Below are 25,149 nucleotides of genomic sequence, written 5' to 3'. Positions count from 1 at the left end.
GGACTGTGTGACTGAACTCTGATCCTCAATTGCTTAAAAATAAATATTGTAGAGGCTCCTCTTTAGGTTGACAGAAGCAAGGGTTGGTATTTCCCAAAGTTTCAACAGAAGCAAAGTATTTGCTTTGCTGGGGTGGGAAAAGCACTCCGAGCCTGTATGAAGCAGAGTAATTTAGAAGCAACTGGTGGTGGTCCTTAATAAAACATTTAAAGATTAAAGTAAAGCAAGAGGAATGTGTTTTTTATGAAAGTTTTCTGTACCTCTACAGCACTTGTCTCTCTCCCTCCCCTATGTCCTTGCCCTATATTGCTCTAGTTAACTAGAGAATCCAGTTAAATAGTTCAGCTCAAACTAGTTAAAATGTTTAACTGGAGTTGAGGCCATCCTGGCATGGAAACCTAACATTCAATATAGGCATGCATATGGATACTTGCCAGGCCTTTATACACTGTCAAAGAAAACATTATAAAGTCTATATCCATAGGGCACTGAAGTAGCTACTCTGGCATGCAAAACAACGAAACCGAAAACCTTCCGGGATGAACTTGCCAAATCTTACTCGCATAAGAAGTCTCTCACGTTGTAAAGCCACAGATAATTCTGCAAACCACGAAAAGTTGGCACTGCTGGATTTTGAAGCTCCACTGTTTGGAGCCAGGTTGCTACTTAAAAAATGAATTCTTGTTCATAGGTCTTCTGGTTGAAAAGTAAGGTCTGAAACTGATGAGACAAAGAGAAAAAAAAACAGCATTTAAAAAAAGGAAAAAATACATTTCAAGTGTCCTTAATTAAGTCCCCCTTAATGGGAACTACTAGGACTAGTCCCCATGAACTACAGATCCCAGACAGAAGAGAGAAAACCAGGAGAACGGAAGACTTTCCACTGGCCAAGGAGGATCAGGTTCTAGATTATCTAGGCAAACTGGATATCCATAAATCTATGGGCCCACATGGGATGCACCCAAGATTGGTGAGGGAACTGGCGGGGGTCATTGCTCAGTCACACTCCATCATCTTCCAGAGGTCATGGACAGCAGAGGAGGTGCCAGAGGAAGAAAGCCAATGTCACTTCAAAAGGGGCAAGTGGGAGGACCCAGGAAACTATAGGCCGGTCAGCCTCACCTCCATCCCTGGAAAGGTGGTGGAGCAGCTCATCCCAGAGACCATCTCTAGGTATGTGAAGGAAAAGAAGGTGATCAGGAGTAGTCAGCATGGATTCACTAAGCAAAAGTCATGTTTGATGAACCTGATAGCCTTCTACGATGGGAGGACTGGCTGGCTGCGTGAAGGGAGAGCCATGGATGTTGTCTACCTTCACTTCAGTAAGGCTTTCGACACCGTCTCCCATAATATCCTCATGGGGAAGCTCAGGAAGTGTGGGTTAGATGAGTGGACAATGAGGAGTACTGAAACCTGTCTGGATGGCAGAGCCCAGAGGGTGCTGATAAATGGGGCCCAGTCTAGTTGGAGGCCTGTGGCCAGTGGTGTCCCGCAGGGGTCTGTACTGGGCCCAGTGCTGTTCAACTTGTTCGTCAATGACCTGGATGAGGGCACAGAGTGCACCCTTAGCAAGTTTGTGGATGATACCAAACTGGGAGGAGTGGCCGACACTCCAGAGGGCTGCGCTGCCATCCAGAGAGACCTGGACAGGATGGAGAGTTGGGCAGAGAGGAACCTCATGAGGTTCAACAAGGACAAGGGCAGGGTCCTGCAGCTGGGGAGGAATAACCCCAGACACCAGGACATATTAGGGGTTGACCTGCTGGAAAGCAGCTCTGCGGAGAGCGATTTGGGAGTCCTGTTTGACAACAGGTTAACCATGAGGCAGCAACGTGCCCTCGTGGCGAAGAAGGCTAATCAGATCCTGACTGCACCAGGAGGAACGTTGGCAGCAGGGTGAGGGAGGGGATCCTGCCCCTCTGCTCGGCTCTGGTGAGACCACACCTGGAGTGCTGGGTGCAGTTCTGGGCTCCCCAGTACAAAAGGGACACTGAGCTTCTGGAGAGGGTCCAGTGCAGGGCCACAAAGATGATTAAGGGACTGGAGCATCTGTTGTATGAGGAAAGACTAAGTGAGCTGGACCTGTTCAGTCTGGAGAAGAGAAGGCTGAGAGGAGATTTGAGCAACATGTACAAGTACCTGAGGGGTGAATGTAGGGAGGATGGGGCCAAACTCTTCTCCGTGGTGGCCAGTGACAAGACAAGGGATAATGGGTATAAATTAAAGCATAGCAAGTTCTATCTCTGTATGAGGAAGAACGTCTTTACTGTGGGGGTGACAGAGCCCTGGCACAGGCTGCACAGAGAGGCTGTGGAGGCTCCTTCTCTGGAGATCTTCAAAACCCACCTGGATGCCACCCTGTGCCACATGCTCAGGTGTCCCTGCTTGCACAGGGGGGTCAGACTGGATGATCTCTAGAGGTCTCTTCCAACCTTGAGCATTCTGTGATTTTGTGTAGCTCTTATGGGATGTAGTTCTACTCCATAGGAGTGTGGAGTACAAAATATGTGGTCCAAGCCCTCTTTGTTATTTTCTTCCATTACTCTTAAAAAATCTCCACCCCTAGTGCTGCTCTATAGATCGATCTGCTCTTAGATACAGCAAAAATGAAAGGGAAACATAACATATGGTTTCAGTGATACATAACTTCCATAAACCCAACAGAGCAACAACTCACCAGATGGGGCAAGAATGCTGGCTAATCATATAGGCAAAAGCACCACAATAATCCATCACAATGGATAATATTCATGTAAGTTCTGCCACACTGATGGGTTTTGTAATTAGTGTGCACATTTCATACAACAAATAAACAAGGTAAGTGTGAGTATTAAATGGGGACAGTAGTATACCAGCGTGCCTCATTTTAGGGATTTTAATAGGGCCAAATAAAAACAGAATATTATATCCCCAAGGTACATTTTGAATCTGTTACAGAGTTTTCATCATTTATAAATATCCTTGAAAATTACCTGAGCTCTTTTAGACCACTGCTCCAAAAAGGTCCTGCTATAAATAATGATCTAGCAAAAATATTGCTAGCATTTTCACCAAAATGGTTTTGAAAATCTTGTTGCTTTCACACTGCAAAGTTAGAAATGCAGAATAAGCTCAAAAGCTTTAATCAGAGGATAGGTCATATGTAAATAGGGGATAATTTTGGGTGTCAACCCTGTTTAAGAACCAAGTATTAAAGAGAAGGTCCAAGGACCCCAAGGCTGAAGGCCAACGTGGCAAAGAGGACGCAGACACTGGCTATAGAAGGGGCCATTAGGAATTTCAGGACGTTCGGGGGACTTTGATTTGTATACGGACAGAGCTTCTATCTTGCTACATCTAGTTTCAGTCAACTCCACTTCATCCAAGTTGGCACACAACAGCACGAGAACAAGGACAGTCAAGTGACAGCACTGCTTACATTAGAATTAAAGGACAAAAGAAGCTGGATGTCACTGCAAATAGGTCACAGTCAAACGAATGACCTATGTTTCTTCCCAGCAGCTTCATGTAGATTGGAATTGACTGCATACAGGGTTAAAAATAGAAAAATGTCTTGCAGTTTTAAGGAAAAAAATTAAAATAGTGTTACATTTATAATGGAATGACAAGAGCAAGAAAAACAAATCAAATATCAGACTGGAACTGTAGCCATAATTTCATACTGTAGTTATTGGAAAGGAAAACAAAGACACTGAAATGCATGAAAGAGCCAGTATTAGTCATTTTTCATTTTTTAGATTTGGTTTTAGGATTTTCCAGGTGATTTGTGACTTACTTCAAACTGAACACTACAATAACTTGCTCAGAAGACAGTGGATCAGCTGATGCCATTCTGTGTGTTGTTCAGAGGGCAAACGTGGTTTGCCATTATGCAGGATTGACAGCTGTCTGGGCTGGCATGGATTTTTATAATAGTTTTCCAGGTAATTACCATCTTCACCAGACCAACAACCTGAGGCTGTTTCAGATCTCTGTGTTTGTAATTTTATTCCAGGGCAAGTTTCTTGTATTTGAAATACACATGAAAATAGATTGCAAAGAAGAAGAGCTAATGGAAATAAATCTTTCCGGGCTAGAAATAGGGAAACTATAGTTCTTTTCAATTTTTAACTACAGCATCCTGAAAGCACGACTCTGCCAACAGCTAAGTACACATTTTAGCTGAAGTCCCTAAAATGCGCTCAGACGGCATTCTGTAACCATCACCTCAACCATGGTTAAAAAATATTCTGTGCAGCCAGTAATTTGGTAGCTTAAAGAAGGAAGCAGTTCTTTTTTTTTCTTTTTTAACATCAAGAGTGAGATGTGACATTTATTTTAAACCAGAGGCTGTTATTACAGTTGGCACTTGCTCTCCGTCTGCCCGTGGCCATGTCTGGCCATTCTGTTCTCAGTCACACCAAGGGCTTCACTGAAATTACTCCACATTTGTAACAGAGCAGCCAAGCGCAGAATTTGAACTACCAACAAGATGGCCTAAGCTAGCAAAAAAATCAGTCATTTAGTCAACTCATCATAACCAGTCATTTTTAGACTCTCTCAGCATTAATTCAATGTATGGAAACTGCAGAATGGGAACTGTAGAAAATTTTGGGTTTCAAAAGCTTGTTGAACTCCTCAGGTCCAAAGCTCAGGGGAAAAGGGAAACTAACTCTTGGCTGTTGGCTTTAAAGCTCTATTCTGAAGTCCTGAATGAGGCTGCGTTGTCTGGGCTGAGAAAAAAATAAGCGGCAAAACATGAAAAATAAATCATAACTTTAAAATGTAAGATTTTCTCATGTTAATTATAATGAAGTAAATGCAACTACAAGTTTTTTTTCAAATCCTGTAAAACCTGATAGTATTCTTTAATGTTTTAATTCTTATATTTGAATGTTCCTGTGTTTTAAGACATACCTAATAATTACTTGCAGTTATACTTACTGATCTAGCAACAGTAAAAACTTAACTGAAACAACTTAGGTGTCCCTTTACATAGTAAGGTACATTCAGCAAGTAGAATTTATTTGGGGTGTGTTTCTCTAGAAATACTCTTAGCAGAAAAAGATAGTTTTACTACTAAAGTTGTGCAAAATTATGGAAAATTACTATGAAACTGTTAATTTGTTATTCAAATTAAGTAATTTTAATTTCACACACACAATTCACAAAATTTGGCACAATTTCAGGCCAAAAGGGTTAACAGTTGTGTAAATGATGCTCACTTTCACATGTCTTGGCAACCAAAATTAGCAAATCCTTGCTTTTCAGTTGCTTCCAAAACCTCATTCAATAAATTTACACAAAACCAGTTGGGACTCTCGAAGTCAAATGAAACTGCAAAAAACATTTCTAAGATGTTTAGAGAAAATATGGTGATTGCTTTGCATTTCTAATCATTAACATCAGCCAGCTGCTGTCCTACTGACAAACATTAGATGGCACTTTGGAATTTAGGAGTTCCCATGTAAAGTGTCAGGGCACATCCGTAAGAGATGAAATGCAAGACATGTAAGTGAGGCACTTCTGATGATGGAGAAACAGGGAGATGGTCTGTGAAGGGGTGTGTGCATCTTTGAGGTAACAGTTACATTTTCAACCTGCAAATGTAAAGCTAGAAAATAGCATGTACTTGAGTTTTGAAAAAGCAAATAATTTTGCAGGAAAAATTAAAATAATTCTTGGCTTAACAAAAAACAGATGATCAGTTTCTCAGTCACCAGCTTCCTTATTTAAATAATATGTGATTCCTTTGGGATCTACTTTTTGAGTCCATTTGCTGACAATTTTCACACCAGGTCTTAGGTAACCTATCATATTTTGAGTGGATTTGCTGCATGTCAACAGCGCTGAACTCCAAGCAATTCTAATAAGAGGAGCTTAGCATGTTGCCTTATCCCTCTGGAAAACACTTCACAAGTTCTGATTCTCTTTAGTTGCAGCTGAAATCAGTGCTAATATTTCCATCCACCTTTGTATCCATGTCTTTGTATCCATGTATCTAAGGCCTTACGTAAAGACTAAAGATTTATCATATGGAAGATGCTGCTAGCAAGAAACAGCAGAAGCAGGAAATGGGAATTCTCATGGGAATTCCAGTGGCTTCCCTCTCTTGGGGTCTCGTGTGGGATCTGCTGTGATGCCTCTTGCACAAACCCTCTTCTTTCGCTAGCCTTGCGCTACCACATTCCTGCTGCGAGGCAGGAAGCGGGTTCCAGGATTCCTCTTGGAATTTGGCTAATCCCTGCAGAAGGGTGAACAGCAGGAGTTTCCCGAGCTGCCAGCAGTGCCATCAGCCATACTGTCACTTCAGAAAGACATGGCGAGTGTCCCTCAGCTCAGGCTGCATCCTGAGCTCAGAGCCTCGTCCTGCTGCGGACTCATATTCCAGCTCCCGGGAATAGTCGCACATATGCTGCGGTGAAACCTGACCCAGGCCATTCCTAGAAACTCGGGAGGACTCGTTCCTACTGAATTCCCCAGAGCAGGCCGGGCCGCAGCGAGGGCCTGTGTAACCCTGCAGGGATCTACAGGCCAAGAGAGCAGGAGCGGCCTTGGAAAGACAGAGGGGCCAAGAACGGGGCAGCAGCAGCCGGGCAGACAACAGGCATGAGACAACACCGAGGTCTGTCCTGAACACACCATACCCTGCATCAGAGCGTCCAGTTCTGCGGGCTCAGAGGGTTTATAGAAGAATTAGGCCAAAACACAGCACAGAAAGATTAACTTGATGGTATTTTCTTGGAAAAACAATGAGCCCCCCTTTTTTTTTAGAAAAACAATCTCCCCACTATTTTTTTAAGTTCTTGCCATGCATTCTGCTGTGCTTTCCAGTTTGCCTTCTGCTTGAAACTGGCCCTCAATTCACAAAAATGTCATTTTTGACATAAGTCAAAGCTACCTCAGATTAAAATAAAAGACTGAAGAATAAATGAGGAAAAATGCACTTGTTAATTTTTATCAGGTGTTATTTCTCTGGGACATGAACTGCAATGTGATCCAAATCTTAGCCATGAAACCATCTGCAAGATCACCGAAGTCAAAGTACAGTCATATTGTATTTGTTGGCAAAACAGGCTTATTGGATGCTGTATTTTATTTTGGTTATGAAGTACTGGCGGGAATGGAAACCGTCCATGTGTATCCATGGCAAAGGAGCCCTTCAATGCAAACATTTTTGTGCAGCTCCCCAGCTGATCGGAGTTGACAGAGCTTCTTTAAAGCCCATGGAGCCATGCCAACTCAAACCAACTCAGGATATGGCCTTGGAATTAATGTTTTACATGTCTGACGTTTTAATAAAAGAAAAAAGGGAATATTCTTTATTATTAAGAAGTGATGCTCTGAATAGTTAACTAGCGCGTGATGCCATCGCCTGCCTACAGGCACTTTCCTGTCTTCTCCCCGGCTAGACTTGGTCCCTGCTGCGAGGAGCAGCACAGGGCTAATCTGGGAAGGAGTGAAATAGAACCAGGCAGATTAAACTAAATCCCTCACACATGAAGCGTATTAAGATTTATCAAGCTTGTAAAAAACATCATCACCAGAGACTAACCTTGCAGGAGACACATGATAGGTGCGACTCGCTGGTGACTTTCAAGCTTATTGGGCTACGCCTGCCTTGGTAAAACGATAAAAAGGCAACGTCTTGCTCCGCTGCCAAGACTCCCACAGCTTGGGATATTAAAACAACAAAAAAACACATTTTTTACATTCTTTTCTTTTACTGCAGAATTTAGGAGAACAGACATAGGGACACATTAACAGCCAGATGTGCTCTTTTTAGTTACTACAACCCCATTTGCACTCTCTGTAACAAATAGCCCTAGCCAGCCATGCAGCTCCCACTGCTCTGAGTTAGGAGGCTCAGGCTAGAACATCATTAAAAACTGGAAGGATTTTTGGAAGACTTTTATTAACTAGATAAACGCTCCATGATTAAAATGCTGTTAAATGTTACATTTTCATAGTAATGGAGAGGTTTTCAGTAAGTATCTAATGGCCTTTTGTCCAGAGGGTTCTTGGTTTGGAAAAGCACCTCTACTGCTTCAGCAACCCGCAGTAATTCTCTGTCTTCTCCAGCCTTTCCCTAAAGGGCCAAGGAAGGGGATGCATTTGCAGCTGGGGTTTTGAACCGCAGTCTCCTACTACATCACACGTCCTGCAAAAGCTCTGGGGCTGGAACCCCTCAATTCATGCCCCTGGTGCACACTCAGCATGGACCTCCAAGAGAAGACGTAAAGACCCTGGGAAGCTACGTCTGATGCAAGTTATACTTATCCGCTTATCCAGCAGCACCAACCCCATGCAGCGTTTTCTCCCTGTTCACCCGAAACGGTGCCCGTTAGCCAAGCAAGCTGCCCACGCAGCACTGGATCGTGACTGCCTAGAAAGCCCCAGCACCACCTGAGGTGTCACAGACACCATCTTCTACAAAAGGCAACGAAAACACACATGCTTTGGCCTCTGCCTCAATAAAAAGCACGTGGGAAACATTTCGGCAACCTTTAGGAACACCTCTTGTGAGGACAGGGTCTCCCTGAAACCCCTTCTCTGCAAAGTTAATTCCCAATAAAGAACAATCCTAGATATTTCTAATTAATATCTGAAGAAAATATTAAAGGTTTGTTTAACTTGTTTACAGAACCAGGTTCTCTCCTTAAAAACAGCCCTAAGGTGCTTTTAGCAAAATCACATTTATTTTCTTATTGTCATCTTTGGCAATGAGAGTGCATCCTGACCTCATTTGTAGATCTGATATTTCTCGTTGAGAGACAAAGGACAGTATTTTGCTAGATGGTGTCATACACACTCCCATCAAATGTCAACAAGCGCATCAGAATTCAGCTGGGTGGCTGGGGTCACCTAAATTGCCACCAAACCGGCAGAACAGGCAGAACCCACTTTCTACAAAGTGAAAGGAAGGAAGTGGCTAAGCATGCTGCCAAGGGCAGAGTGATACTGTTAAAGAAGGAGCTTAAAGTTGGTATTTAAAAGAAAAAAAGCCATGTATAGCTGACAAAAAAAAAAAAAAAAAAGCCTGAGTGAATTAGAATAATTTGCATAAGACCTTGATTTTTCTTTTGAGAACTTCAGGAAACCATTACACTTCTGGCACATTGCCCCTGTCGCTTTTTGCCCCTCTTTTTTTTTTAGGGCTTAATTTTATTTTCTAAGAAGGGAAGCAGCTTGGGAGCAAATATAACAAAGAAGTATTGAGAGCGACTCTGATACTAAAGCCCTGATTACACTCACTTCACTGACAAATCTCCAGCCAAATTCCACTCCGACAATCAAACAACAATAAAAACTGAAGCCTGGTTGCAGAGGTCATTAAAAATTGCATTGCACTCATAAAATGGAGTTAACCCTTGATTCTTGCCCAGATTCCAGGATAACTATCATACATCTGATCCCCTATGCAATTTTCAAGTGGAAAAGCTACTGATTGGGTAGTTTTGTAATACTGCTTACTACACGAGGTTGAAGAGGGTGGCATGCGGAGATGAGTCAGGCCTCTCTGAAACGCAGCTTTTCAGGGGTAGTTGCATTTCTCTAGTGAGTTAGCAAAGCCTACAGAGACCACAGCACAGACTGTCTAATGCTTTGTGAATTCTTGACGATGAAAGGCAGTGCATAATAGTAAAGCTGCGTTATATATGCTGAGTAAGACTGAAGGTGAAAATTTCATCCTTCATTTAAAAACCATTAAATTAATTCTATTAAGTCAGAGAGGAATTTGGCCCTCGGTACATTTTATGAAAACTCACTGAAATAACCTTGCACTAATTCTTAACTGTGCATGTTTAGCTAATCAACCACTTTATTTCATATACAAACTGCCCTAAAAAGCTCAACATTAATTATTTATGAACTGAAGCCCTCTCTTTTCCCAAAGCAGCAATGAGCTGAACATAAACAGATTCAGCCTGGGGTCACTGACAAAGGATATTTTTTCCACAAGTGTCACACAGTCCCCAATACCTTCAAGTCCCTGGTTAAGTTCTCTGGGAAGTGGTTAGACCTTAAGCCATAACACTGGAGAAAACTCATGCTTCATCAGTTTTGTGGCTGTGGTATTTCATGCTGGAGCTGTTAGTCAGGCACTTTGCACAAATTCATTCAGAAAAGGTGAAGGTGAATTTGTCCTTTGCTATAAAAAACACGTAAGCACATCTTCCCTCTCATCAGCCCTGCTGCTAATCAGGAAGAAAACGACCTCCAGCTCCTACCAGCTCCTTTGAGCCCAAGCAGTGTGGGCTGGTCCTTTCACATGGAGTCCCACACAAAGCAGCTGCCTGTGCAGTAACGTGACGGCTGTTCTGGAAGGGCTACGCTAATGTAATATGACATGAGGTCTGCCCCTATACAGCCCAGTGTAGATAGAACTGCATAACTGGGAACCAGCTTCTCAAATGCCCCCCGACTGGAGCTCCTCTCTCAATTGAACTGAGTTTCCTTAGGAAAGAAACCTTCACAAACAGCATGATGGCTTCTGCATGACTTACCTCGCGTGTCAGACTGATCTGCTCGTTCAAGTAATTAGAGAAGCAAGGAAAATGTTAAAGAACATCCAGAAATCTCACTCTATCAAGAAGCCAACAATGTTTGCGTCATAAAAATAAATCCATCATTCAAATACACATGGGAAACAAATTATGAAGCCCCCCCCCCCATACGAGCAATAAGACTTCGCAGCAGGGAAACCCCCTACTTTTTGTGCTACTTTTCAGAGTCTAACTTATTTCTAATGGGAATTTCACTTGCTACGAAATTCATGATTTAGTCTTGGTTTAAAATCACCAGAACATGCACGTAGCAAGCACAAAGATTTGAGAGTGTGAAGCTCTGAAATACGGACTACTGAACTGACGGTGCTTCCCCTTGCACCACGGGCCACGGAACGAGACGCAAGGACGGACAAGCGAGGAGATGCACCCAGCTCCCTGGCACGGGAAGTTCTGGAGGAGGGAACTCCAGCGGGAGGTGAGACGGGCAGGCCGTTACCTGCAGTACGAGCTGCTGCCACGCGGTTGCCAGGGGCTGCCCATTGCCAATGTTGCAAATGCTCATTCGTTCTGCTGGCTGATTGGCACGCTCCAGCTGCAAGGAGACATTGCGCCGCTCTTCCTCGAGTGCCCGCGTCAGCCGCTCGAAACGCGCCTCCTGCTCCTTAACGGAGGCTAAAATGCTGGCGGCAGACCTGATATCATAGTCATCCATGATTTCTTTGAAATGCTCCTGCCTGTTAACTGACCAGGGCAAACGGAAAGGGTTAGGTAAAGGGGTGGAGAGGGCACAGGTCAGAGGTGAAGAATAAAAACGCACATTGTTAGTCACCCTGCTGCTGGAACAGCCTTCGCTCGAGGAAGCAAACACTGCTGCTCTTTGAAAAGACTTCATTTCCATCCACCGATTTCATTTTAAATTAAAAGTAATTAAGCCAAGGCATTGCTGTTCAAAAAAAGAACACATGCTCACCTTGGAGAGAATTCCTTTGATCTTTTTTTTTCTGAAATTGCTCTGTCTGACAAGGGGTTTGCATCCCTCTTGCAAAGCTAATTTCACTGTGCAAACAGTAATGTAGTTAACAGAACTATACAAAAAAAAGATATGAGGAACACAACCTTTCTCAGTACAGACACCTGGAATTTTTGCCTTTTACAGGCCAAGTAAGAAGTATAACAGAAATTTTATGGTACCAGGAAACAGCTGTGTCCTTTTTTTATCAAGTGAACGGAACATCCCTAAATTTAGCAAGCAGTGGCTAAAAGTAGTTTTCATTTTTAAACTGCAGGAGTAACACTGCAATGTGGAAAACCCAAGCGCAGACAGTGCAATTGCAGTTGAAATGTGTCTGATGATTTCAGCATGGCAGCCAGTGAAACAGCCCTTCATGCAGCTGTTTGCCCATAATGTAAATGAAGAAAACAACCCCCCAAATCAAATATCTCCCATGGAAAACACACAGGACTGCTTGTGTCGCAAATTTAGGAAAAAAGCAGGAAGTCAAAACGCAGCTATGTGGGGTGTATCTTCTAGCTTATGTCATCTCTAGCAGGTGATGAAGTAAACCATTTTCTTCCATTTAATACCCCACTGTCACCTTTATTGTGTGTGCAGGGAAATGAAGAGCTTGCTCTGAGGTGCTAGGAGCTACAGAAGTTAGAAATTGTCCCTTTGGTGCTTCCATAAGAGCTGCATGTCTTTTGCCAAGTTTGTAGGAACACATAAGTAACCCTGTGAGCTTCTTTTCTGCCAAAAGTGATTGAAATCAGCCCAAATCAGGCCCAAAAGATACCATGGGCAAAGGAAACAGATACCAAAGCAAGGATTTGCCTTAAGATTTGCCAAAGCAAGGAAATTACGAGTTTAAGTATTGCTCCATGGGCCATGGTTAATGCCAAGGGAGGTGCTTTTGAGACAAATGAGATCGCACTGCATCCTAGACAAGGCCTACTATGTATAATTCTCATAATGTTCATCTATAACAATGATTTGAGCATTTATCTCTACGGACCAGTGAGTGTAAGTTATAATACAGTATAAAGGCGTTTCTTATGCATGCACTGATTTAATTTCTACAGATATTCTGGAAGAAAACCGAAAAGCTCCACAGCGTTACACTCCGGTCAGAACACGGAGCAGGCCGCCTGCTTCTGGAGTCTTCCACGCCGAGCCTTGTTGTGCAGTGCTGGGTCGTTAGCAGTGTCCCCAACCTTGGGACAGTGTTTTAACGTCTGCCCAGGAGAACCGCAGCCGGGTAGGAGGAGGTCTACACGGGAAGTCCACAGGACGGGGGACAGCGCTGAGCGAATCACCCGCGGCAGGGCAGCGCCCCATAGGCCTGGCACAGCTATGGGAAAACACAGCCAGGCTTTCTGGATGGATGGAAGCTGGCTCCAAAGAATGGGAATGTATCTGCAAGTTCTGCCCTGCTTCAAGAGGCCAAGCCAGGGAGAGGAACTGGACGGGCTCCACGGCTGCTCCCATGGGGGAGCACAAGGGAAGGGGCAATTCATGGTCCTTTCACCCAACTCCTGGTGTATCCACTCAGGATCAAGGGTCTTAGCATGGACAAAGAACCTGGAGAACATTAGACTGAAAAAGACTGTGATCCTACATGCAGAAAGAGAAAAAAAATATATCTATTTTCTTCTAGCTCTCTTCAATGCTAACGGTGCAGTGCCCAGCGGCCGCCAGCCCCGCGCACAGGCGCTGGGTACGCGACGCCCAGGGCTCTGTTGACGCGGCTCTTCAGAGGCCATCGGAGCTTTTAGAGGCTGGTCCCTCTCGCTGGCGGCGGGTAGTTCACCCAACAGGCCAGAACCTCCCCTGTTTTCTCCAGCCCTCACTACATTAATCTCTTGTTATGAACATGGCAGCCTAGTTCTCCGTTAGTTCTCGCTCCTCCAATTTAAATGTGGGCTAAACTTGATCTTGGATGTATCTGACCCAGGATAAAATGCTTCTTTTGCAAGTTAATGGATCGGTAGACCCCTCTGGAAATCCTAATAAAGACTGTTTTTGGCTAAAGGAATTCCTGTCATGAAAAAAAAGAGCAGTTTGAAAACTGACTTAGCCATGACAAGGTAAGCAAGCCTAACACCCACCAGGAGGAAACGCAAACCCAGCACCGATGTCCCCACATCGGGCCAGGACTGAGCTCTTTGGGGAAGTCATCACTGCAGAGCTAATCACTCTTGCTCTAATAATTTACTGTGTTTCCTCATGCAGACCAGAGCTTCATCTAAAACCAAATCCTGCAAATTAACCTGCCTCCCATTAAACTTCAGTATTTAGCCTGTAACTAATATGGCTCGTTTCCAGCTCTGTCCTGTCTGAGAGGACATGGCCAGGCTCCATCACCTTTTGGGGGCTCAAGTGGTTGGATGCTTCCATGAGCTGCCTTCAAAAAGGGAAAATCAGTTAAAAATGTGAGAGGAAGATGATAGGATGTGACCTACAATAACTAACTCAAAGCAATGCATTCCCTTTAGAATAGATGATGAAAGTTTTCATTCTAAGGAAACTCATTACCACCAACGCCCTGAAAAACTGGAAGTACCTCCTGTAATACACGATTCTGAAGTAGTAACAGTTTTAATAATAAAAGCCACAGCTGATGATTGAGCTGATGTACAACTTTCAAGTCATATTCTGCGAATATGACAAAGATCTCATTCAGAACTTTCTTAATGAGGTAGAAGCACTTGATGTCACACATGAGAAAACCTAGAAAAATTAGGTTCTATAAATGGTACAAATCTCTAGAGAACTATAGAGATCTCTGTGCAGGAAATAAAGTGTAAACCTCCTTACAAGCATAAATACTGTGTTTCTTTTTTCTGTGCAAAGAAAAACATAGGCAGAAAATAAACTGTATAAATTTTCAGATGTACAATTAGTGACCATAAAAATCCTGATTGCTATGCAGAAAACAGCAGCAGAACCAATAACTGCCCTTTAAGAACCACTGGACAAAGACAGACTTATGCATTTCAAATGATTTATTAGCAGATAAATACTTGCATGCTGTTGATTGCACTCCCCATTATTTACTCAGGGTTTCAACAATTTTCATTATCAGCAGTCTAGACTAGGGGAGTAAAAATCAACAACAAAAAAATCGCACTGACTCATAAGTTAGTTACTCAGGCTGCCACTTGCACTTTGCTACCATTTGTAAAAAGATTAAAATACATTGAAAAGCCTATAAATAAATGAAAATATTTGACCTATAGCAGCCAGATAAAGATTATTCCTTGGGCTGTACTTCTAAACACAGCAAACACTCACCTGAAGAATGTCAAGAGCTATGCCCACAGCAGCAAATCTAGCATTTCCTGCCTGTGTCATTTAAAACACATTATTATTGTGTTGCATTAAAGCTGAAGCAAAACAAGAGGATCCATTTTTTTTTCCTTGTGTGCTCATAGGAAGAACTAATGCATCAAGTGGCCTCTGTAAGTCAGTACAGCTTAAGTGCTCAGTAGGGATAAAAATCACCCCCGTGCAGAGTCAGAAGGGGACCTATACCCCAAATCCCAACTCCTGCCTCCGGTGAAGGGTCTCAGGGACACTGGGATGCCTCAGGTCCTTGGTCCCCTGCCAAACGGGACTTAGCTGTGTGCTCTAATTTTGCTACTATGGGATAGGCAAGAGTTCTCAAAGAGCCTTTTGGATAAACGGGGTCAAGGTGTATGAGAATTGGGCACCAAGTCCAAACAGTCACTAAAAAAGCTCAAATCCCAATGAAATTTGAGAGAGCATTTGGAGAGGGCCGTGTCCACCGGGCAGCCACAGGGCAGCCCAAAGCTTCCTCGCCGAGGTGGCTCTGAGGGCACGCAGGACTCCGAATACTGAACCTAGCCACGCTGCTATTGCTCCCTTTGAACCCAGTTCAAGCCCAATAAATGCTGCTAACAAGGAGCAGTGCAGTGAGGAGGTGCTCACAAGCAGTAGTGCTGTGCAGAACCAGCAGCTGGTAAATACAGCACGTCAGGTTCTGTGCAAGCAGCATGAGGAAAGCCCGTGCGCGTGCATGGCAGCAGCAGCGGTGCGGCTCCGCACGGAGGAAACCCACCAAACAAAGGCAAAAACAGGGGTTAAATCATCTATGGGATTGAAGCAGAACACATGCTGATCATATGGTCATCCTCAAGTGCCACAAGAGACGAGCAGCATTGAATGACTGTTATCCCCCATGCAGTACCAGAAAGCATGCAGAGAAAAGCAAGCGATACACACCTAGTGGATCTGGGGATCTGCACGTTAAAGATGTTGTGGCATCACCCACTAAGGCTAGAAAAGTATAGACAAAGCAGAAGAGCAGCCTCGAGCAGAACAGCTATGAGACAGAGGAAAGAGAAGAAAGTTAGTTAATAAGGTATCATGGCTGCTTGTGCACACAGTCATTTCACAAGTTCTCCTTTCTGAGCTAAATACATTAATTATTATACTGTTTCTGCCCAGATTTGGAAGAAAAAAAAAGAAACATACAACATTCAGAGAAGAGTATCTCAAGGAGAGAACTAAGGAAAAGCCTGGCAGTTAATCTGATTTGTTGTCCAGCAATCAATACTTGCATTTTCCTAAAACAGCTACTGTTAACCTCTTAATCTGGGGAAAACTCTAGACTGAAGGAAGCATTTTGAGCATTACAAAACTGGATATTGTTGCCAAACATTATAAAACATAGATACCTAACATCAGGTTCTCCAAAATAAGAATAATTATATCAGCACATAACCTTAGGTCCAATATTTGACATATGAGTCCCTAAATGGTTCAAAATTGTCTCACAGGTATCTACTAAAAAGCGTAAATTCATTTCTAAAACAAGCACACTGTACAATAATTCACATTCACTTCTTTTTTCTACCTGCCTGTAATCTATTCCTATAGGAAACATAAGTGAAAGTCGTTTTTTTGGCCTTTAGCTTAGCAAATCTCAGATTTTTTTTTTTTGGTGGTGGTGGTGGTGGTTCTGTTTTGTTTTTATAAAATTCTGCCTGTAGAGATACTTAGCACCAAAACTTCTCTGGGTTAGGGGTTGCACATTTAGCGGCTGTTTTTGCTGGAGGTTGTACAGGACAGAATCCATTTCACTCAAACCATGGTTCAGTGAAACAGCATCTCCAGTTTTAAGCCTACCACCACATCAAAAATGCTGCAACCACATGGCATGAAGTGCAGAGCCAGTACAAACCTACTTTGCTGGTTCAAGTGTATTAGAACATTTTTAAAGAGTAATTTTGCCCCAGAAGATTTTATGCTTAATCAGGTACCGTCTGCCTTCTTGAAGCCAGCATAAACACAATTTCTTGTGTTTCGGCCAAATTACCAGAAACACGATCCTTTCTTTGCATGGATCTAATCCTAAAGAGCATGAAAGTACTATGTCAAATACCTGGTTTTCCTTAAGCCAACAGAAGGAAACCCAGGGCTCAAAGACTGTGCAAAGGTGCCCAGAGACTAAAGTCAGCAGAGAGAGACAGAGAGAAGGAGCCCGAGTGAGAGAGAACGGCCAGATTTGGAATAAATGACCAGAGGGAATAAATATCAAGCATAATTCAGTTTCTGCAGACAGTAAGGGCAACATTCTGCAACCCCAAACACGCACTGCATGTAACAAGTCCTGAGCAAGCCGCTTTAGGGACCTTTTGGAGGAGTCTGTCCGAGCTGGCTCCTCTCGGTGTCGCTGCTCTGGTTGACTGCGTTTTAATTTGACCCTTACGTGGCAGTCGCCACCAATGAATAGCAATGAGGAATTCACAAAGAAAGCCATTTCAATACAGTTCTCTCATAGGCATAGGCAGACATACTGTGTTGGTGTCAAAAGAAACAAAAAAAGCTGGTTAGGGTTTTTTTGTTCCTTTGGATAGAAGCAGTCCGTGAAACAAGGTTTCAACTCGGAAAGGAACAAGGGCAGGGGAAATGCTAACAGGAAAACTGCTCGAGAAGGAGCTTTGGATTCTAAACCCTGCAGCTGAACCCTGCAGCTCGACAGTTCTATTACCGCAGAAACGAAGTTAATGTAAAATATTTGAGATTTTACATCAGGAGGAATTTTCCACCTACCAGTACCGGGAATAATATTATACGAGAACAATATACTACATTATGGGTTTGGCAACACCAGCAAAAAGAATCCAGACACGCGTACAGCTCAGTAGGCATAACACAGCTCCCACAATTTACTCACTACAGATTTGGCTCTGGTCAGAAGAAACTTAATACCTCATATCTGACTATAGTGATTCCCATCTAGTATAAAATAATTAATACTCTAATTAGCCTCTTAATTAAAAGCATTATGTTGCTTATTCCCAGCAAAACAGACAGATCACGACTCAGATAATCATGTTTTTAAACCTGTTCTTACAGAAGGTACGTGTCTGGCAACCAGAGCACGGGATAGCGAAATGGGGTTCTCGGGTTTGAGGGGGAATATTGTTTCAGGCAAAGTTCTACTGTAATTACGTGTATTGGAACGCCTTGGGCAGGTCACCTAACCTCATTATTTACCCAACTCTAGTAGTTCATGGGGAATTCATATTTGTAAAGCAACTTGACATCCTTGATCAAAGAAGGGCCTAAAAGATCCTTCTGCTTGTTACACCAATTAAGAACACATACTGCTTCATGTCTATACTCAGAATCCAATGTATGAAAACTAATATATCAAACCAACAAAGTACTCAATATAGACACAATTTCTCTGGCAAAGCTGCATTCCATATCACTATAACGATGCCAACTTTAATAGGCCTGAAGAAAGCAGATTTTGCAGCAGCAGGTGTACCTTGAGTGCCATTTTCCAAAGAAATCTGTAGTGCAGATATTACTGCATTCCATCATTTTAAAAACAGTATGCAGTCTTGCATGGATTCACCAGAGCTTGTTTAAATGACACCAGTCATGGTCCTTCTACGCCTTCCCTTGGGACCTGATTCTCCACTTGAACAGAGTTCACTTCCAGGATGTTTTGATGTCTTCCTGTCTCAACTTCCATGCAGTGTTTTCAGGGCTTGGTCATACTGTGCTCACACAGCTTTAATTGAGCTATGTAGCTCAATTTTCCTAATACAATACATTCCTATTGCTGTAGCTTACTCCCAAATGAAGAGAAAAATTAATTATAGCAATACAGAACACCTTTATAACAAATGTATTCATATAATAGCACAACTAATTCAGGAAACCATTAAACCTCAAGTTGAACTATTTTTATGGGAGTTATTTTTTAAGTCTGTGTTTTAGCCTAGGTTTAGTTTTACCTAATGTAACAATTTCCATCATTTATAGACCAGAAGAGAATAGCAGTACCTCTCCAAAGCAGAGCTCTTGTACTTTGGGACCTAAGAACTTGTCTACACTGGGCAAGCTGAAGTCTAAAATATCCGAGCTCTTGTTATGCCACACTTCCTGCAAAGATCAGTGTTTGCGTTAATTAACCATAAAATAGCATGGCAAAGTGTCATCACGTTACCTCACACTTACTAAGTGTCCACACTAAGGTTTAATGAGGTATGTGAGGGACTATAAATTCACTCCATGCGCTTCCAGTTCTCTGTGCAAACAAACCCTCCATTTATTTCCTCAAAAGAGCATCTAGGTGGAACAGTTTTAGGAAAAAACCTCATACACATGCAAAGACTGAGCAATGCAGAGATGGCTAAATTCCGACTCCAATGCGAGTCTGCAGAACTTGGAACAACAAGAGATTTCCTACTGTCACATTCATGTCAGCGAGCGTTAATTCTGTCAGCTCAGCCCAGACAACTGAAACACTAATGACATTAATTATTTCATTCCCATTTTAGAAAATCTGTAATTTGCACAGCTTAATTTCTATGTATCTACTTCAGTGCTGCTAGTGGGTAGTATTTGGGAGTGAGCACTTTTTTCCCCCCCAAATCAAGAAGCTAAGCCTGAAGCATCCAGCTGAGCTGAACTGTTTGCACAAATCTTATAAAGCTTAAACAATTCAGAACATTCTGATATGTTCAGCAGCAGATTTCTGCAATTCCTTTTACTGAATTCATGCATTTGTGCATATGCCAATATTTACATACCCCTGGATACTTTGATATTTTTCTATATCTTTTTTGTTTGATTTTACTATAGAATTAAAATGCAATCTATTGGGACGATGTGCATACATGGTATCATTTTTATTTGGAAGTTAAAGCTAGAATGAATGAAAAAACATTCTGCCATCTCTTTTGGAACATGACTAGCACATTTGCTGCTTCTCAGACCTCTGACATTTTTCCTTTGTGCCTTGGATCTTTCCAAATGTGATTGCTACCAACTTGATTAGTTCATAGGCCAATCCCTTTAATGCCCTCAAACACATGCCACTGCATCCTAAAGCTGCTGCATGCCATTGATTTTTGAAGTCTCCCCCACTGAAATCAATAAGCAGCTCTACTTAAAAATGGATTGCACTTTACAGTCCCTTGCTGATTCATGTATATTCAGGCTTCCAAGTATTCCTATGGCTGCTTTTAGCAGCAGCTGTACGTACCAGGTCTCCCTCACTTCCTCTGACCTCAATTTGATTCTCACTGACACCAGGGGATGGTTCAGCCTCTGCGCTTCCGCTGTGGGCAGGAACAGACAATCTGTAGCTATCCAGCAAACTTGTAAATACTGTAAAATGGTGATGGTGGAATTTTCTTACAAATATTATCTTCCAAATAACTCAAAAAAAGCCCAACAGTAAAGATTATATGAAGGATAGATAGTATCAGCCTTTAAATTAACTATGTGTGCATTACCTATAGGCTAGCTCTGTATTCATAGGCTGGGTCTGATCTCATTGTCAACAAAAATCTTCTTTACTAGAGGCTACTCTTGCAAACAGTGCTACCAAAAATCAATAGGTCTATTATTAGAACAAGGTTGTTTCAATGAGAAAAAGAGAGACATCAACATCTAAAGCAGCATTGTCTATAACTTCATTCTGCAGTTCCTTCCTACTATTTTAGAGCCTGGCTTCATTAATATAAAATCTAATTTGGCCATTGTTCTAATAAAGAATTATTTCCACAAAATAATTAAAGGATTTATCTGAACAATAAATTAGTATCCTTATTTTTCTTGGCCCCTAGATGTTTTGAGGTTTGGTGAAGGGCATCCATGACATGAGAAATGCTACTGATAGCATTGCAGCCTGTAGCTGTCTATATGCATTGAGCTACAGCTGAGACCAATCATATTCCAACATTAAATCTCCATTTTAAAAAATGCAGGAGTAAGAGAGTGACTGGGTTGGCAGCAATTTCCATAGCCAGACCAGTTTCTCCTTGACAAAACAGAACAACTAAGACATTATGCAGAGCTGGAAAATCTTGCAATGGTCACAGCCATCCTTTCATAAAAGATATTATCGTGGTATCTTTTAACAGTGGTAAAATAACGAAACAGCAAGCAACAAACATCAGGACAGCTCTTCAGTTAAGCAGACCAACAGCATGCTTCATCTATTGCAAATGCTACAATAAATGTGTTAATAGCCAGTGTATTTAAGCCAACAGACATCGGTTAAAAATGGTTAGTTCAATACACAGTTCGAGGGGAGAGAGAAATCCAGCTGCGACCCCACAACACAGGCAGGGTTTGAGCTCGGCAGCAGATGTGTCCAATGAGTTATCCCCAGCACGAAGAGTTAACTGCTGCTATAAATAGCACCGTGCAGGCACAGCAACAAAAAGCCCTAGTTATTTCTCATAAGCAAAGCTAACCTGTGTGTTTTGGACCTCAGTAAAACTATTTTCATCTAAGGGAGTGAGCTTGTATGTTTTACATGTAGATCAAACCCAGAGAGATAATTTGATTTCAGGCTATTGAGAGATTTCCTCCCTTTGCCGTTTCAGAAGAGCAGAGCTGCATGCTGCTAAATGAGATCTGTAGATTACAGTGGAAGAAAGGCTAATAAAACTGCCGAGCTCCGTTCCTGGGTAACAACGGATGTTTTGCAATTCTAGGGCTCCAACCTCAGGGTTTATGAGAGCATCTCTCATAATGCTTTTGAGATTAATGCAAATAAATGCATCAAAAAGGAAGAGATTTTTTTTAACTCATCTGAATCAAATAATTACTATCCCCCTTAGCATTTTATTTGAATAAACAAATTGGCGCTGCTAGGAGAAATCACAGTTCCAGAGAGCTCAGAACAAGCATCTTACTAGTGATTTTCTTACAGCTTACAATGGAGAGAAAAAAAAAATCCTTCTGCTTTTCTGAACATGCATCTTGCTTAACTCTTTCCCACTCATATCTAGTGGCTTGTGTGGCTTCCCTATTTCCCCAAATGGAGCTGGAAGGATTAGTATAAACAGAAAAGGAAAAAGTCAATATTCATATTTAATTCTTGAAGCTACTAAATCAAGCAGCTTTTATTATCTGCTTAACTAGTCCTACTCTCCCTTATTTCAGCCTCATTGAAAATAGAGCCAGATTTAGACCTCGCATTGCTTTAAACCAGGAATAATATCAATGAAGAGGAGATTAAAGCAATACGAAAAGAGGGAAGGAACAGAATGAGGACCACGGCTTTAATTCTCTCCAGTAACATCTGTCTCATTCCAAATCAACTACTACTTCCACCAAGGCTGTATTTGGAAGCCTGAGGCACTAAGTTACAATACACAGACCAAAACTATATATGATGCTTTCTTCAATTGTGTGTGTAGATTTAAAGATGAGGGAGACAGACTCTATGGTATTTCAGTGTCTGTAAACTTAAAATGCAATCCAAGTTCATTTTACCCTTGTAACTTTAGGATGTAATCCAAGTTTACTCCGATTTAACTCTACAGCTTTTTAATCTTACAAGAGGAACATGCATTTGAGAATTATTAATTAATATCTCAGCAAAATGAAAACACTAAGCTCATCTGATGTCTTGAATAATCATCTGGTTCACGCATAAACAATGTTATGGCAGGAGAAACAGATACATTTTAATTGACTTTCTCAAAGAGACTCACCATCCCATATGATGGATTCTGGCACATAAACATCTCCTACATCACCAACAGACCAGTCTTTGTCACATACTGCAAAAATGTCCTGCTCCAGAGCACCGCTGCCTGTCTGAGGGGCAGCGACAGCGGCCCTAGGGCTGCCAACCAACCTCTATGTTCTCAGGTCGCATGTTCAGAGCAGAAACCTTTTTAACTGGTCACACTGAGGTCCTATCAGTCAGGCACGTTGGCTTCTTTGGGGTTATACTGACAGCCAAACAGGATTCAGAGAACAATGTTCAGGACAGGCCTTGTTCATATCACTGGGTAAATCCAGAAACCACAGTCACCTCACTGATGAGTCCAAACTCAAAACAGGCTTTATTTAGTTAGACCCTTCACTGGCATGAAACAGAAATACAGCACAGTGCCTAGTCTGCAAAGGGTTGCCTTCATATATTTATCAATTTTATTACATCACTGAAAGCAGAGGTTTTTACAGTTCGGACTGACAAGTTCAGTTCAAGACCTTTTTACTCATTTGCTTTTAACTACCAAAGCCCTATCCAGACCAATCCTTTTCAATAACCCTTCTGCCTGTGACACTGAGGAGTGAGGAGAAATATTTAAACAATGAGATCCTGCATTAAGGACCTAGCCACTTCGAACGTTTAAAACAAATTCTCTCTATTATATCCAAACTTCTTACTGCTATATCAGGAGTGTCTTTAAGCTTTAATAAACACCTCTTTTAACTCATTTAATTTCATTTATATAAGTAACGGAGATAAGCAGCAAATGGAATGCAGACACTAAGTACAAGGTAAACTCTGTTAAGAAACCTTCCCAGAAAGAGATTGAAACTTTACGTGGGCTATATACACCTTTAGTTCTGACATACATAAAGATGACAATGTTTTACCTCCAAAATAATCAAATGAAAATAGAAAGAAGTTAAAAAAAAAATCAGTAACATGATATTTGAAATTCCGAGAATTATTTTTAGAACAATGCTTGGCTGAAACTATAATCCACCTACACTGAAAGAAAGCAGTAAATTTTCAGGAAAACAAACAACAGAGTGCTTTAATATTTAATTCAATACCAAGGCCCTGGAGTCAACCCAAAGACACACTAGGCTATTGAGGAGAATTCACAGCAGCTGAAAATGCTGGTGGTCCTGCTCTAAGCAAGCTTGTGGAAGGAGGCCCGGCCTTTGGATCTGACGGGCTCGGGCATAGCTGGCTTGGAAGGATCGGAGCAGGGAAGGAGAGGTCGTCGAGAGGAGGAACCTCCCTGCAGAAAGACACACGTGGCTGCAGAAGACGCCATGCAGGGACACGTTCCCTGCTCTGGTAGGGGTAATACTGAAATGAATGCGGATTTCCAGGACAGCAGGACATGGCCGACATGGAACAGAGATATTTTACGTGAAAAGATAGAAACTGTTCTTACGTGGGGCTTGAATTTCAGCTTCACTTCAGGTTTCAACAGAAAAATGATGAAGAAATTACAGAGGTCCCTGTCTTAGTTCCACAGTTTTAATGTTATCCTTCTCTCACCCTACCACTATTGCCAAAACAATTTCAATGAGCCTTTAATAGGATACAGATTGATGTGTTTGAGAGGTGTAAAGATAATTTAAAATAATAAAAGGGCAATGAGTTAAAAACGTAATAATGGCAAAGCAGCAAATTACTCAAGAGGAGGAGAGTATGTAAGCGACTGCAGCAGTACAATACCTTTTATTGTGTTCCTTTCTTGTAGTGGCTTTAAGACAGAAATTCTCCTTTGGGTTGATAACTCTGTCAGAGAAACAAAGAAAGATGACAAAAATAATTTTAATTCCATGTACTGGGAATAGGGGAATATGTTTACATAACTGATAAAATTTATATAATACAGTGAAAATGCATTATCTGTAGCTCTCCTTAATTCCCCTGCCCATCAAGTCATGTGGGTGCACAAGAATACGTTTCTTCAGACATCTCTCCCACCATCACCTGAAATCTTAAGAAAATTCTTCTTATGCTAGCACAGAAATCAAGCAGCTATTGCAAGCCCCTCCATTTCTGTCCAAGTACCACCCATAGTGCATGTCAAATATTTGCATACTTAGAACTACAAAATATACTTTGTTTCCCATTGAATCATAATTTAAAACACAAAACTGTTTCCTTCATAACCACGTACCGCAACATTTTCAGTCATCCAGGTCTAAATACTATGTAGTGACTCTAAAAATGTAAACTGTGCCTATATAAATATACTTCATACAGTTTGACCTTTTTTTTTTTTTTTGAAATTCATCAGTATGAAGGTTTTCAATATCTCATTTTTGTTTGAGCTTCTGGTAGTGTTCCCATTAGAACTAAAGATTTCCCAGAAATTTTTCATACAGATAATAGGCAGGATGTTTATGTCTCAGATTTCCAGTCTCCCTCCCTGTTTCTGAGACCAACAACAGTCTGAGTAGCTGGTTCCTGCACATCGTCTTTGCTTTGGCTTCACTGTTGGAAGTTTCCCCATAAAATACAAACTGTTGCTTCCCTTCCACTTCCAGCCTGCAAAGCGGCTCCGTTACTGCGGCCTCCCCTTCTTTGGCTGGAAGGTGCAGAGAGCCCAGGTAAAGGATCAGTGTCCTGCAGTTGAAAACAATTTGACGATGCAACCAGATAGATGCTAAAGCAAA

At 41.9% G+C, this 25,149-nt stretch overlaps 1 protein-coding gene across 4 annotated transcripts in view; it reads right to left on the bottom strand.

The window, feature by feature from the left end:
- ARVCF (ARVCF delta catenin family member) overlaps positions 1 to 25,149 on the bottom strand; it is a 219,760-nt gene that overhangs the window by 129,333 nt on the left and 65,278 nt on the right. For 2 of the 4 annotated variants that reach the window (XM_088532300.1, XM_088532303.1), the window contains exons 1-2: positions 15,730 to 15,970; positions 10,987 to 11,231 (exon numbers count right to left, since the gene is read on the bottom strand). In XM_088532300.1, the coding sequence (XP_088388426.1) occupies positions 10,987 to 11,202 (216 nt within the window). In that variant the 5' untranslated portion in view covers positions 11,203 to 11,231; positions 15,730 to 15,970. Of the gene's footprint in view, positions 1 to 10,986; positions 11,232 to 15,729; positions 15,971 to 24,199; positions 24,261 to 25,149 lie in introns of those variants that run through there. The other 2 variants (XM_088532301.1, XM_088532305.1) reach the window with 2 other exon arrangements.

Source organism: Tinamus guttatus, unplaced genomic scaffold (assembly GCF_059628265.1).
Source record: "Tinamus guttatus ecotype Peru unplaced genomic scaffold, ASM5962826v1 Tinamus_guttatus_pri_ptg000459l, whole genome shotgun sequence".
Lineage (NCBI taxonomy): Eukaryota > Metazoa > Chordata > Aves > Tinamiformes > Tinamidae > Tinamus > Tinamus guttatus.
The sequence above is the reverse complement of the archived record's forward strand: the minus strand, read 5'-3'. Positions and strand labels throughout refer to the sequence as shown.